This window comes from Cydia splendana, chromosome 13, assembly GCF_910591565.1.
Source record: "Cydia splendana chromosome 13, ilCydSple1.2, whole genome shotgun sequence".
Lineage (NCBI taxonomy): Eukaryota > Metazoa > Arthropoda > Insecta > Lepidoptera > Tortricidae > Cydia > Cydia splendana.
The window spans coordinates 14,403,376-14,419,952 of NC_085972.1; the positions used below are offsets into that span (position 1 = coordinate 14,403,376).

The 16,577-nt window shown below is 37.4% G+C and overlaps 3 protein-coding genes across 4 annotated transcripts in view; all 3 read left to right on the top strand.

The window, feature by feature from the left end:
* Positions 1–16,577, top strand: part of LOC134796198 (sec1 family domain-containing protein 2-like) — a 143,790-nt gene that overhangs the window by 41,616 nt on the left and 85,597 nt on the right. The window lies entirely within an intron of this gene.
* The window catches only part of LOC134796217 (serine/threonine-protein kinase S6KL), an 86,260-nt gene that overhangs the window by 2,805 nt on the left and 66,878 nt on the right, over positions 1–16,577 (top strand). Inside the window, exons 4-7 of the mRNA XM_063768253.1 lie at positions 1,662–1,785; positions 5,319–5,426; positions 6,062–6,220; positions 14,916–15,004. Coding sequence (XP_063624323.1) covers positions 1,662–1,785; positions 5,319–5,426; positions 6,062–6,220; positions 14,916–15,004 — 480 coding nt within the window. The remainder of the gene's footprint in view (positions 1–1,661; positions 1,786–5,318; positions 5,427–6,061; positions 6,221–14,915; positions 15,005–16,577) is intronic.
* Positions 6,692–12,020, top strand: LOC134796230 (autophagy-related protein 101). Of its 2 annotated transcripts, none has more exons than XM_063768276.1 (2): positions 6,692–6,784; positions 7,790–12,020. In XM_063768276.1, exon 2 carries the CDS (start codon positions 7,933–7,935, stop codon positions 8,593–8,595), a length of 663 nt encoding a protein of 220 aa, XP_063624346.1. In that variant the 5' UTR covers positions 6,692–6,784; positions 7,790–7,932; the 3' UTR covers positions 8,596–12,020. The 2 variants fall into 2 exon arrangements, with proteins under 2 accessions (XP_063624346.1, XP_063624345.1); XM_063768275.1 differs by lacking the exon at positions 6,692–6,784 and adding an exon at positions 7,067–7,207.

The window sequence follows — 16,577 nt, forward strand, 5'->3', positions numbered from 1 at the left end:
TGTCCAAAACTTTTAAAATTTATTGTAAAATAACGCCTTTAAATTTTGACTATTCTATATTTCAGATTATGGCATACCTATGTTTAAACATTTTTTGAAGGAGTAAAAAAAATAATTCCATACAAATTTTAAAAAGCACCTATTTCATAAAATAATTAAAATATCGAAAAAAATCAAATTAAAGGGTACAGCTGTGGTTATTATCAGTGAACAGACAACTCATCGCAAAAATAAATATAGTATGGAACATGATACAATTTTTTTACAATTTTGAACTGCAGTTTTTGAGTATAATCTGGAAATTTTATTAAGATACTTTTTATATAATATGAGTTTATAAATCTTGTCCTATTTTGAGATATAAATGATAATTGATGGTTTTGCGATGAGTTGTCTGATCACTGGTTATTATACATATATCAATGCTAACTAAAAGGTAGTAACTAAAGTTTTTCCTAAAACCGTTGTTTACAAAGATATGTATGCAAAAAAGATGTTTTTATTTATTACTGTTATATAGATAGTACCTATACCTAAACCTACAGCATTCTTCAAGTGGAACATTAACACAGCATAATCATCGTAATAATTATCAATAACCTATATTTGTTTTGTTAGGAATGCTTAATGTGTTTTATGTGTATTGATAAGAACTCTGAAGTCCAATCCATTGTTGATTTATTACTTTATTTATTACCAAAGTGTCTGCAGAGTTAAATACTAGCTCAGTGTTAAACTTTAAATAGGTTTTTATTTAGATACTATAATTGGATTAATTAATTTTATTGTCAGTTCATTTAGGTACACAGACTACACAGTAATAAAGGGGTTAATAATATGTAGATTTGTGTCCAACGCCAAAAACCTAAAGAGAGCCGAAGCTCTCCTACGCGTATACGCACAACGGGTTTGGCCAACTCTATACTCTACACCTGCAAAACAGTCTTTAAGACCGTTCGGCCTGGCCAGCCGCATTAAGGCCCGTAATAGGCGTAATCCGTAATTGGTGAGGTTTTTTAGGGTTCCGTACCCAAAGGGTAAAACGGGACCCTATTACTAAGACTTCGCTGTCCGTCCGTCCGTCCGTCCGTCCGTCCGTCCGTCCGTCCGTCCGTCCGTCCGTCTGTCCGTCTGTCACCAGGCTGTATCTCACGAACCGTGATAGCTAGACAGTTGAAATTTTCACAGATGATGTATTTCTGTTGCCGCTATAACAACAAATACTAAAAACAGAATAAAATAAAGATTTAAATGGGGCTCCCATACAACAAACGTGATTTTTGACCAAAGTTAAGCAACGTCGGGAGTGGTCAGTACTTGGATGGGTGACCGTTTTTTTTTTTTGCTTTTTTTTTGTTTTTTTTTTTTATATGGTACGGAACCCTTCGTGCGCGAGTCCGACTCGCACTTGCCCGATTTTTTTTTCTTTGTATGGACTTGAGGGCATTGCTGAGGTTGCCGTCATCGAAATTGATGAGGACTGTAATTTTTTTTTTTGATTTATTTACACAATGGATTAATGGATTTTGGGATAGGGGTAGTAGAGTGATGGACATTTTTGATGAAAGTGGGTTTAATGATGGAGATGAAATGCTTATAGTATTAGTAAGATTTATATGAGTGATTTTTTTACTTATCATCATCATCATTTTTTACTTCAGGTGCTCGGTGATAATGCAGTAAGGCAGGTGAAAGAAGAAGCGCGTATCCAAAGTGCCTGTGGACACCATTCCTTCATCGCTGGGGCTGTGTCGCGCTGGCAGACTAAGAAAAGACTGTATATTGGTAAGTGTTTTATAAATTTAATACTTATCATCATTTACTCCCTCGATAGTACTGAGATTTGTGACGACTTATTATTTACCTGTAGACCAGGTTCTTATATAGATTCCTCCATTTTTACTATGCACTTTTTCTGTGTATTGGTGATAAAGAAGTGTATGCCATACGTTTCGTCTGTTTTAACCGAAACGTGACTTTTCTTTTCGGTCGAACTCTAGTAATAAAACTTCCTTCACATCGACACGTTTTTCGTTATCGGCCATATCTGGAACTACGAGACGCAAGGAAGGATTACTCACTGATTACAGAGGTCAGTTCTTTGGGTCAATACTTTATGTAGACAAGAGAGGTAATTGATAGTGCAAGTCTGCAATTAGTGGCTCAATGTCGAAGTTTCTGTTCTACTTTTGAACCCCGAAAGAAAGAGAAGATTCTTCGCTGTAGAAGTAAACTAAACAGGCGACGTGTTACAGACTTTCTCTTAACAATACAGTTATGTTTACTTAGTACTTTCCATTTTATTTTCGGGTATAAATTTGTTGTTATTAGGATATACCTATGTATTACAGTTAAAGAAAGTGGCTATTATTTTTCGATGATGATAAAATATAAAACAAAAACTGCTATTTTCACTCTCCAATAATAGTGGAGCGGCCAAGGTGATCACAAAATTCACAAATATAACCTCTATTATCGAGACGTTATAGTGCATATTCAGATATTTTTGAGCAGCTTAGCCGCTCTGATATGACTGATGGCGAATGTACGTTTATTGTACCTTAGTGTAATGGAATAAGGTAACAAATTGAATGATTTTTGAAGTCTGACGGACCGCAGTATTGCGCGCAAACTCCACGTGGTCCGCTCATTCGGCCGAACTGATTGTCACTCACATCGTGGCTGATCGGGTTATCTTGTTCTAATTATAACAGGACCGCACGCTAGGCTACCTATTCATAAAACATAGTGTGACCTCGCTTATAAGACCTCGAGATGCGTAACAATTACGCGTAATTAAAGGTCTGATAAATACTGGTTCTTCTTGCCGCGGTTGGGAAGCATAGTGAGTTGAAATTCGGTAAGGGCTCGAATCTTCACTACACCTTATAAAACAAAGTTCCCCGATGCCTCTGTCTATTTGTGTGTATGTAGTTATGTTCGCGATAAATTCAATAACTACTGAACGGGTTTTCATGCAGTTTTCACCTATCAATATAGTGATTCTTGAGGAAGGTTTAGGTGTGTAATTTATTAAGGTTTTGTGAAACCCGTGTGAAGCCGGGGCGGGTCGCTAGTAGAGTCTAATTTGAAAACGTCAACTCAGTTTTTGTAACTCAGTGTTAAACAAGACTCGCAAGGACTAGAATCTTTGCTAAGTTCTAAAACATGAATCACTTGCGCATTGCGCACACGCGACATGAAAATTATTGTAAAAATTTAAGTCTTCTTTAATAAGTACTCGAGTCTCTACGGAAGACTCAAGTCTCAAACAACTTTATAATAACTTAAACTTAACAACTAGTGCCCAAAAATGAATCGATTAGTCAAGGCTCGATTCTAAAGACTCGATTCTTTACCAACACTAGTAGCAGTCCAGGCCAAGGAACATTTGCTTGTGTTAATTCATTCTGTTGACATGCACTTCGATTGATAACATTTGTTTATTATGAGAACAGTATTTACTTGCAAGATATAATACAATATTTAAATACAATTCTCTCAACACCCGTAGCAGTCGTTAGTTTCGTGATAATAGGTAAACAAGAGTTCAACATATTTAGTTAGATGTCGTGAATTGAGACGGCGGCAATGGATTTCATACCTCAACACTGCTGGTTAAAACCTCTTTGTTTCTTTATAGAGGGCCCGTGTGTGTGGTTTCTGTGTGGTGGTGTCAGTGTATGTGCTATGGGGTTTCTAATAGAGACTTGTCATACAGTGGGAATAATTTCCATGTTTCCTGTGCAAAACAATTTTCATCTAAGATGGTGTCTAAGTTGGTTTACCTTTTCACAAAAAATGTCCTATATCCTCCTCTCCGATCGTTGCGTTTTAGGAATATGAAGTTTTTAAACATGTATTGTGCTTGAGATATCGGGAACTCATTATTTCATCCAAAAATTGTGCTATTGAGGGTCTGCCATCTTGTGGCCTGAATCGGAAAACGGAATTGAAAACGTGCCCATGTACATTGCCAAAGCAAGTGCTAGGTACCATGTACCGTTCTCGTCGGTATCTTTCCTTGTGAATAGTAGGTTCTGTCATCTTGTCGGCTACATCGGAAGCATAAACGACACATTTACGCCTCGCGCCAAAAATCTGACGTCTCCTATGCTGCCCCCTATAGTTCATGCACGGCCCTATATTGTTTATTGTTTTCTAAATGGATAGATTTCACGATTATAAAAAACACCAAATCAGGGAGTTTAATTGAGCCAAAAAACCCGTTTGAGGTAGGAAATGCATCTGAACCTGTACTAGTGAATTATTTGCCTTGTTAAACTACTTTTGCTCGTGATAAGTGTTGAGAAGGTCGACGGTCTCGATAATTCTAATGTGCGTTATCGGCCACGTTCTTATCGTACGAGTCGCGGCTAGACGTTACTATTTATTTGCTCAAATAATTAGGTCACATCAGGTTAATACTTCGTTGACGGATACGTACAATGTAACCATTCATTTATTTAATTAATTTATCATCATCATCACCATCATCATCATCATCATCATCATCATCATCATCATCATCATCATCATCATCATCATCATCATCATCATCATCATCATCATCATCATCATCATATCAGCTTTTTATCGTCCACTGCTGAGCATAGGCCTCTCTTCGAGTACACCACTTATCTCGGTCCCGAGCCAATCTCATCCAGAAGTGACCCGCAATCTTCCGAATATCGTCCACCCAACGAGCCAACGGACGCCAGGCACTCCATTCGTCTGTAAGCAGCCACTATTCCGTAAACATTTTGGCCCACCTGCCATAACTCTGCCTGGCGACATGTCATCATGTGTGTGTGTTTATCTTAAGTTATGGAAAGTTTGCCAGTAAATTCAACTGTTTAAACCCTTAAGTGGAAAGCGAGTATAACGCTTGCTGACGTGCGTAAAACTCAACTGATGTCAAAGTTTAAAAACGCAAAATCGAATGAATTGATAGAAATATCAAGCTTTAAGGTAGCTATGCTATCCCATTGCCGACGATCGATGACGAAAAATTTGTGTTTTCTCTCGCCGGTGGTGTGATTTTTCAGTGAATCTTATATTCACAAGGGATTTACCTCTAAATCAGCACATACGTTCCTAGCGTAAGAAAATAGTCTGTCGCTATTCGATCTCTCGCCGCCGGAAGGGATATGTCTAAACATGCATTTCAATATCAAGTGCTTTGATTGGGTAAACTTATTAAAACGGTATAAAGGTCTAATCCCCGACGCTATGACAAGAAGTCCTGAAATATTTTTATCGATTATGTTTTGTATTTGAAAGGTGACTTGATAGAGTTTTAAATGATTTATTTACAGTTTCAGAATTCATTCCGTGCGGGGAGCTGCTAGCTTTGCTGGATCGATACAGGGTTTTCCCTGAGGAGCTTGTTAAGATCTTCGTTGCCGAGATTGCTGTAGCTATAGGTAAGTGTTTTAACCATTGACACAGAATAAATAATAGTACTAGGTACAGAAGACTCACTCTCTAACAAAACGCGTCTGTTACGATCAGGACAGATATGGCCGCTAGGTGGCGACAGCGGCACTCGCTCGCTTTAGTCCCATGCAGTAATCTAAATTGCCAGCCAAAAAAGACCTTGAGATTCTAAATTTAGAATTTAATATTGATTGTCGGCGGCGGCGGCGGCGGCAACCATAGGTTGGAGCGAGACACAGCGATCGGACCTTTCGTCCACACCTATGACCTATGGTTGCCACTGCCCCCCCCCCCCCCCCCCCCTGCACAGAAACTGCAGCTCAACCAAAATCTAAGTTCCAAGTTCTAGTACAATCTCACTAATCCGGCACTACTGCTGACACAAGAGAGCCGTATTACTGGAAATTAGAGCAATTCTGCATAAAAACAAAACCTACTCTTATCTGGAACTTCGCCATTTATAAAGAGATTGAAGGGCGAAAATGTTATGATCATTTGAATCCCAATTTAAATGCCGGATTACTGGGTATACCGGACCATCGACGTGCCGGATTATCGAGGTTTCACTGTATATCGTTTCTACGTTGAACAGGTGTCTAATAAAATAAATACCTTATTTCAGATTTCCTTCACAACGCCGGCGTAATTTACCGTGACCTTAAGCCAGAGAACATCCTCCTCGACAACGACTACCACATCAAGCTCATAGACTTCGGGCTCTCCAAGTGGCTGTCCATAGGCTCGCGGACCACCACCCTCTGTGGCACCCTGCAGTATATGGGTAAGTTACTTGGTATGCTTCCTCTATAAAACAGAGAACATTACAACAACTACCACATCAAGCTCATAGACTTCGGGCTCTCCAAGTGGCTGTCTATAGGCTCGCGGATCACCACCCTTTGTGGCACCCTGCAGTATATGGGTACGTTACTTGGTATGCTTCCTCTATAAAACAGAGAACATTACAACAACTACCACATCAAGCTTATAGACTTCGGGCTCTCCAAGTGGCTGTCTATAGGCTCGCGGACCACCACCCTCTGTGGCACCCTGCAGTATATGGGTAAGTTACTTGGTATGCTTCCTCTATAAAACAGAGAACATTACAACAACTACCACATCAAGCTCATAGACTTCGGGCTCTCCAAGTGGCTGTCTATAGGCTCGCGGATCACCACCCTTTGTAGCACCCTGCAGTATATGGGTACGTAACTTGGTATGCTTCCTCTATAAAACAGAGAACATAACAACAACTACCACATCAAGCTTATAGACTTCGGGCTCTCCAAGTGGCTGTCTATAGGCTCGCGGACCACCACCCTCTGTGGCACCCTGCAGTATATGGGTAAGTTACTTGGTATGCTTCCTCTATAAAACAGAGAACATTACAACAACTACCACATCAAGCTCATAGACTTCGGGCTCTCCAAGTGGCTGTCTATAGGCTCGCGGATCACCACCCTCTGTGGCACCCTGCAGTATATGGGTAAGTTACTTGGTATGCTTCCTCTATAAAACAGAGAACATTACAACAACTACCACATCAAGCTCATAGACTTCGGGCTCTCCAAGTGGCTGTCTATAGGCTCGCGGATCACCACCCTTTGTGGCACCCTGCAGTATATGGGTACGTTACTTGATATGCTTCCTCTATAAAACAGAGAACATTACAACAACTACCACATCAAGCTTATAGACTTCGGGCTCTCCAAGTGGCTGTCTATAGGCTCGCGGATCACCACCCTCTGTGGCACCCTGCAGTATATGGGTAAGTTACTTTGTATAATATTTAGGCGTGTTTTATTGATCAGTGCGGGTGGGTGCCAATAACCTGAAAAGATAACGTTTTAAGGTATTTATTGTATTATATGGTATTACGAGAAAATAAATTATGCCCATAGGTCCGATCTTGTAATTTTAAATCAATATTTCTTGGGAAAACGTAATTCAATAGCTTGTAAATATTTGACGATGGCATTGGTATGTCATAAACTTATGGAATAAGAACTATCCAGATAATTAACCATTTTAGATGTAATTTTATTTTGCGTTATAAACTCGTGAACTTTGTAAAGCCACGTTTATCAATATTGATTGATGGTTATTTTGATACTGATATTCGTTTCATATAACAGACAGAATATAAACGTTCCAAAAACAGTTTTGTTTTTCATGTAAAAGATATATAGGTATAATTAGTTCAATTAATATTTTTCTGGCATATTAAGGAAAGAGAAATAGGGATCAATTTCTCTTTCCTTGATATCATTTTGGCAAACAAGCGATGTTCGATCGATTTATATTATAAGGGCTAAAGGGAACCGACTAAAGCGGTCATTTTCCATTTCAGCGTGGGACTTGACACATTACCTAATTTAAAAGTGAAATGGATCAGTGCTTCGCACGCGTCAATTATTTCCCAACAATCTCCTTCAGTCGCCAGTAGCCGCACCGTCCGAGTGATTATGTCAGTCGGAGGTCAGTGACCCCGAGATGAACGCTCGGAGCATCGCGTTCGAGCTGTCCATGGAGGGTCGGCAGGTGGACGAGGTGGTCGCCAGCATCTTCCATACCGTTCTGTTCCATCGCTCCAGCGGCAAGTTCACCTACAACAACGAGGAGAGCTACTCCATACGCACCGTTAGCTACGTGGACGTCGACTGCGACTTTATAGACTTCACGTACGTGTGCTGCGAGTCTGAAGCGCTCGGGAGGAACGTCAAACGGGAAATATCCGACTTTTCCGACTTGCTTCGCGGCGCCGAAAACACAGCTACCCCTCGCGGTTCTATCAGCTTAGAATTCTTTCAAAAGCGACGCGCCCGGTGGCCGTTCCAGCCCGAATGCGTGCCGTGGGAGGTGTGGACGGTGTACTGCGAGCTGGCCGAGGCCCGCTCCGAGCACGACATGCGCGCGCAGCACGAGGGCGTCGTCGAAATGCTCCAAGACAAAATAGTCTTCATCACAGAGATCATCAATCGACACGAATACGTGCCTAAGATGCCGAGTCGTTCCGACGCGGATCTAATCTTCGATACAACGTACCCCGACATCCAACCTTACCTGTTCAAGATCCATTATAATTTGTCTGGCGCGCCGCCGCTCACGGTGGGCAACACTGTCCGCAAGCTGATCCGAGATACGCTTTCGTTGTGATGTCTGCCTCTATACTATCTATAACATGTTTGCACAAAACATCCTCTGCGTTTAATGTGCATTCGAAATGACCCCCAATTTAAAGGCCCGGGTAATAAAAAAGCGGGATTTAAACTGCCTTGACACGCTTACACTAGCGTAGTAAACTGTCTGGGTCAAAGTGTATCAAAAGGGGCCCCTAAAATAGAACCAGTGATGCCCAAATACCCTATTTTTCGGCTATGTCTAAATCGTGTGATATAAATATTCGCTATTCCGCTTTATATAAATATTAAATTGTACATCAAAATTTTAATCGGACATTGTAAATTGTAAATAATGATGGACAATTATAAATGTAATTATGTAATTCATGTTTTATTCTATGTAATAAGGCAAGTGTAATGTTTTTTTTAAATCTTGACATACATAATAATCCTTGATATACGCAGCAATATTAACAAATTATAGATTGTACTTATGTAAATGTTTTTGGTCGCACAGTTATTATTTTTCGTAATTAGAGTTTGTTTGAACCGTGGAGCCGTGTCGTACTTGTTTTATTTATTACCAACACGGCTCTACGTATGTAAATAGTTTTGTTTGTTTGTAATTGATAATAACAATACTTTTGCTATTTTCTTCAAGCGATTTTTAATGCAGAAGTAAATTTAATACAAAAATGGTGGAATGAAGCAAAAGTATTCGTTCTTACGCTTATGAAAGCTATGTCTTTAAATCTTAGTAAGTAAATTTAGTTGTAATTTTTTCAGAGCTATGACTCAGAAGGCTGGTTGATGTGTCCACTCATTTATATGATTTATTTAAGGTCGCCTATGGTTTACTTATGAGCTCGCTTCGGAGGATTCACGTTCATTGTGCACTGTAGAAGTTCCAATAGTTAGTTCTCTAGTTATTTATGACGAGAAGAAACAATATATTGTTGCAATTAATATAGTTTTATGGGGTAGGTATATTTATTAACCCGCGACACCAGTGTAAATGCACGATAAAATGTTTAAGTAAGTATGTATATCTATTTGGTGGCAGTCTGTGTATAGTGTTTGCTATTGTAGGACGCTTAGAGATATCGCTGAGTGATGCACTCACTCAGCCTAATTTAGTAAAGTCATTTGACTATTTCGTGTGTATTTTTATATTAAAAAATAGAAGCTTTTGTGATATAGCTAACGAAAAATAAAATTTATGAATAAAAAAACATATTTCGGAATTATTTTATATGTGAAAAGTAATTTAGATTTATACTTATTGAGCCATTGTCGAGAACTTTAAATATATGTATTCTTAGAATTGTCAGTGCACACTGTGTATAATAGTATAACTACAGTGTTAAGACCTTGTACAGATCAACTTATTGTAGATTTTCTCATTGAATTATATTATAAAACCGAGTTATATTAAGGTATGTTAGAGATCTAGATGTAATCGTCTCAGTGATCGTCTATTTGGGTGTGTGTAGTTTTAACTATAGTTTAGATAAAGGTGCATGAAACTTCTCATAGTGGTAAGAATAGTAGATGTATTAGTTTGCAATTTTGTGTTGTTTTAAATTAAAAAGATTTTCCTTTTAGTTTATCGTCGTTATTGTTCTTTTGAATTTAATCTTTAACTTTTGAAATGAATGTGTTTTAGGCTCCACGTATAATGTGGATCAAATTCTAAATTAGCGGGCCTATTATAGTCGCCTTTATCACGTGATAACGACAAGATAAAGCATACGCACGCCACTTTCTGAAACTATTTTTATACTTAAAAGGTACTAACCAGAGGTAGTAGTAGGTAGTAATAAATATCATTTAATATTTGACTCTCCTTGATTTTGTCTGTCATTGATCACTCGATAAAGGCTACTATAACACGTCTTTAGTACGGCTATGATGGCACGGCAAAAGTATGTAATTATGAGAGGAACACATCGTTTTAAATACAGCAGTAAATGCAATATTTTCCGTGGAACACTCCCGCAACTCAACGTTGCAATTTCAAAGAATTTCTATGGGGGTTGTTCCACGGACAAATAGGCCCGCAGAATAACGTACAGTAAGCTGCAGAGATATCACCCCCTGCAATAAAGTTTCAATGCAGGCGGGTTCAGTTATCTGCGCAGACTAGACTCCGCATACAGTACACGACATAAAACGTTCTAAATGTACACCTAAACCTTGATTTTGTCAAACAATGGTTTTTGTTTCCATTATTTGGAGGTCATTCGACGGGCGTTGCCACGAGTCCATCCACGAACTTCTGATTGTTTACTCCTACCTCATTTTGTGACTAGCATAGGCGTGTTTGCATCTCGATTGGATTATAGTACCTATCTATTTATGTATATTTATCACTATATAACTTTGTCACCAAAGATGAGGCTGTACATACCTTTGAATCTTTTTTAAAATTCTGAAGGTTGGACACTTTTTTATTTTTACTGAACTGATGTACATTTTTGAGGGTGACATACGTTACATGGTACCGTGCTCAATTGCTCAATGCACTTGTTTAAGTACTCTTTTTATACATTTGCCCGTGGGGTGTCCTATCGCTCGCTGGCGAGAATCAGCGACATCAAAATCGCTATGATAAAGTTAAAATTAAGTTGCGAAATGACTGTTATTAGATTTTAAAGGAATCAGCGCGGGCCAGTCTCGATGTAGCGTATGTCATCCCACTTGTAGCATCTCACCATTTTTCATATCAGGGAGTACCTAACATATTATTTACAATATTGGTGATAAGACAATATATTTTATTCGATTGCGTGCCTCATTCAAAAGTTGGAAGTGTGGAGCACATTGTAAATAGTAATTTGTGTCGTTCTTAACGAAAAGGCACCTTAGTGGAGGCGCTTACGACATTATATACCATGCTCCAATACTTCAAAGTAAGCGCCTACTGCACTATAGCCTGAGTTAAGGAATTTTAGAGAACGTAAACAAATCAAAATTGAGGAAAAACCCATTTGTATTTATTACATAATTGGCCAAATAAAGTAGGTAGTTTTTTTGTTTGTTTACATTCTTTAAAACTCTAAAATGACATCATCGAACATGAATAATTTCGTACATTCACCTCTTACTTGTCTCTGTTACTCGCGCGGAATGTTGCACGTGTGCGACCGCAATATAATTTTGAGTGAGCAATAGAGATATCAAAGGTCAATGTACGACATTCTTCGTGCTGTTTTATAGACTATGCGGTCCCTTTTCCTTAAGAACGTCAGTTTTCTGCACATTGTAACTTGCTATGGCCTTATTTGAAAGAATATATATGTATGAAGAGAAGCTGAATACATGACGGCTGTTACATATTAGATTATATGAGATGGCGACACGGGAGGTATATGTTGTGATGTGTAAGTTCAAAATAAGCTGAAATCTTAGTCTTGTGATAATTTATATATAAATATATGAATAAACAATGAAGTATTATGTTTTTGTATTATTTCTTTAACGTTAAAACACAACTATTACTTAATACCTGATACGGTAAAGCAGGAGTGGCTATCATTATTTTATACAAATATAATTTATGAATTCAAACAAACATTGATAATAAATAACATAACTTTTTTTGAGATAAAAATTATTTTCTATATTTTATTATAAATGTGGGCTTCCCAAATATTGTAAAATTTTGTAGCACGGTAAAAAAATTGGCCCACTCCTGTTTTAGAGTACCTAAGACCAAGAAAAGTCTGCAGCGGTTTTGATAGCCCACGCAGTGCAAGTGTTATTTATACGTCATGATGTCATAGAAGTTAGACGTTTAAAATAACATTTGCACTGCGTGGGATATCAAAATCTCTGTAGACTTTTCTTGGTCTTAACTATAAGTATTTTTTAAAGAAAACATTACAACGCATTGTATAAAGCTACAATTGGACAATGTCGGCAAAGCGGCAACACTGGCCTCTAAACGCCACTCGCTATTGGTCAACCGCGTGTCATACTTTTATAACTATCTTGTAGCTTAATAAAATGGGGTGAAGGGTATAAAACTCTTGAAAAATTGCGGTAATTTTCGGAAAAGTTTCGAAATAGGACCACCATATATTTTCTTGCTACACATAGTATACCTACCATGGATTTTACATTAAATTACAGTTAATTTGATCATTTGACACAAATTGCAATTTAGCAATGGGAATAAGATGATAACGGGCTTCATTAATAGTAAGTATCATCATAAGTTTAGGTTACAAACGCTTTTGTAAACCTAAATACAGTCGACCCTTCTGATTAATGTTTCACCCCATGAAAGAATAAAAAGATGTTCGATAAAATGGAAAAAAATCTTGGTATTAATGAAGATCATAAACCGTTTTGTGTGTTAAATATTTTGAAAAGTAATTTAACCTTTCATATGTGTGTGGTGGTCAAAAATCGCGGGTTCGAGTTCAAACCACGGCAATTCTGTTTATAGCAGAAAAAATCATTCTCGAAATAAAAAATTCTAAAAAATTACTATAAAATCGGCCTGGTTTCTTTTCATACACATACAAGAGGTTAATAAGTCATAGTTTCATATAATTAAAAGAAAACGAGGTATGTTATTACCACAGAAAACAAAATACCTACTGGAACCGATTTATGAATTTCGACCGCTCGATTTCGTGTGGATACTTTCAATATATCTCCGCTACTTTAAATTCTACTAATAGAATTGACAAGTGGTCAATACCACTGGATTCCCAATTTCTATTCCCTGATTTCCAAAATATCAATTTGCCGTTTCCCACAGATTTTCGAGTGACGAAATTGAGCGCTCGCAATTCAAAACTCAGTCCCTAGGTTTTTACATTATATCCGTCGTTGTAGATTAACATTTTATCTGTTATACACCGTGTTTTTTTTGATTTCCGTTAATTTCAGGGGTGCATTCCTGAGCTTAAATCAAGTAACGTTGTCAAAGACACCGATATTCTAATTAACTCCATTTCGGAGATAATCTATAATTTATTTTTTTCCTATAAGGCCTCTACAAGCGTGTACACTTGCCTTAGGGCCTGTTTACATATTGATTAGTGTTTAGAATGAGTTCATGCATTTGCTACTAAACTTAAGTACAATCTCGGTCGATCGATGTTCGAAATGACATTAATATGTCACAGATTTCAATTGTTTGGTTGAGTTAAATCTAATGCCCGTGTTACAACAACGCTATATGCTACATTTAATTACTTTTTAACTTAATTTTTTATTCACAAAAGCAAAAAAAAAAAAATCTTTGAAAATTAACTATGCCATTTAGTTCTCTTAAACGTACTTAACCATATCCCGAAGTTAACGGAATTCAATAAAAACACGGTGTATTTAAGAAAATCTAATTCCGAAATAAATACTTAAAAAGTACGCTACAATCTGGATGACTGATGTGTTATGTGTATGTTGTGCCAAAGGAGCTCAAACAGGAAGACTTCGTGTGCTCCACATCGAGTTCCTACCATCGATAAGTAATTTTATATTTTAATTTATTTTATGACTTTATAAGTGTGAATGGAGGGATGCTAGTTGCGTAGAGCACAAGAAGTTTGAATGTTTTCTGCCCTTACGTAGATAATCTGAATAGAAGAGAGCATAAACATATACATATAAGGGGCGTCCATTAATTACGTGAGGGTATCAAGGTGAGAGAGGTCAAGTCGAATCTCACTAAATGTCACGTGGAGGTGTAAAAATACAAATATTGAAAGATCTCACGTGAGACTAGGGCGGAGAGGATCAAGACCAGTGGTGGGCAAAGTACGGCCCGCGGGCCATCTCCGGCCCGCGAATGGATTTTATCCGGCCCGCCGCCGGTCCTATGAAATAATTAGTATATGGCATTGGCCCACGATTATCAATTTATCACAAATCAAAATAAATTTCGGCTACAATTCTGGTCCTCCACTTAAATTTTCTAAACTTTCTGGCCCCCCCATGAAGAAAGTTTGCCCACCACTGATCAAGACAAATCTTACGACATCTCACCAGGTTAAAAAAAATCATCAAAAACGCCTCGCGTAATTAAAGGACACACCCTAATATTAGTGTGAACCATATTAAATTTGTGTTGTAAAAAACGAACTACTATAAGTAGTCCACATTTATTGTCCATCTATTGTAAACTTGAAGACCAAAAAAACATTGGGCGCCATTTGTAATGCTGCAGCTGACTTACTATTTGCGCAAATAAGTTTCTGTGTCGCTTTTTACACCAAACTATTACTGAAATTTAATTACCGCCACGACCACAAACGAAATCTCTTCTATTCAGATACCTACCTATTTATTTATAGAAAACCTTTACTTTGGAGAATATATGTCGTTACGCTTTGTTCGCAGCCCCCGAAATACTGAGCCGAGAGCCTTACGGCCATGCTGTGGACTGGTGGTCTTTGGGTGTCGTCGCCTGTCGAATGCTGACTGGTCAAGTAAGTGGATCTTTATGTAGTTATCGGGTTTTCAGATTATCACACCATCTGTTTATACACTGTATTTTCCCGTGTCTAATCTATAGTTCGTTTTTTTTTAGCATTAGAACGAACTTGAAAGAAGGTAAGCGATCTTGACATGTCTTTTAATTGAAAAATGCTTTTTAAAAATCAATAACTATGACTTATGAAAGCAGAAGAATATAAATGATCGTATTAGATTCATAATTGTAACATATTTGCCGTAACTTATTTTTAAAATGTGTTTTTCTATTAAAATACACATCAAGATTGTTTACCTTATTTCTAATGCTAAAAAAAACGAACTATAAGTCTCAACATTCTTTTTAGTTCAGTCCAGATGTATTCGGGCTTTTCTGAATATTCATTATTTATTTATTTGAATATTTTCGCACATAAACGAATTAATGCCGCTCCAGTCAATGTGGGGCGAAACAGAAATACGTCAAGGTGGGTGCAGTAACAAAAAATATATAAGCGAAATATAATACTACATAAATACCATAATAAAACTCAGTATCATTTCCCAGTATCGGAAATACCCGATTCACTGAAGTATTCAGAATTAAGTACCAATTACCTACTACACACTATACATCAAAATTGGGTCAGTTATAAGCTGGATGTGAAAATGCGTCACATAACTATACATTTTTTGGTTATTGGTATGTATATTTTTTTCTGAGAATGCCCAGGTTCATTCGGTAATTTTGGCGAATTTATGTCTAAATCTAAGAAGTTAATACCTAAAAAACCGACGACGGCGGAAGCTGTCTATAAATCAATAATTCCTAGCAATTAACTTGCTTCTACATTTCGTTATTATGCTGAACCGGATATTTTCAAATTACTCTTAATTTTGTCTTCCTGGATCTACTCCGCAATAATTCAAACCATTTGCTCTAAAGTGGCACGGTAGTGCTTCGCCAAGACAGAGCAAAGGCCATAAATACACTAGTTTTTCACGGTGCTATTTTTGTAATTATTTTTATCCTACATATTATTTTTACTTTCCATTTTGGTAACGGTAAAGAGCCAAAATTTTTACGGAAATATTAGTTAGTACACTAACAAATCATACTAGCCTATAGTCATCCTTTTAAGGGTTCTATATCCAAAATGGCAAAAACAGAACCCTCTGTTATCATGTCCGTTAGTCCGTCTATCTGCCCGTAGGTATGTCACAACCATTTTACTTGGAAACTATAATGTATATTTCACTGAAATTTGTAACGTAATATAACGGTGTGTTTTATGACAAGTAGTTAAAAGTAAACAAACATAAGTAGGTACCTACATATTTAATTATAGTAGCGAAAAGTGTTTTTTGACTTAGTGAACACTTTAGGAAATAATCGCTCTGCTGAAAGTTCAAAATAATGTGTGATGTTATGAACTTCTGACTGAAAACTTTAGATAAAATGTTTCCACTCTTGCATGCACATGTTAATTATAATTATACATTGACTTATTACTTCGTAAAGACGGGCCTTCGCGTTCGTTCGTTGGTGCACACTACATGTTCGCTCGGAATTATATGAACAGGCCCATA

Excerpts from the sequence above, each read along its gene's own strand:
- LOC134796230 (XM_063768276.1), top strand. The coding sequence starts at position 7,933 with ATGAACGCTCGGAGCATCGCGTTCGAGCTGTCCATGGAGGGTCGGCAG.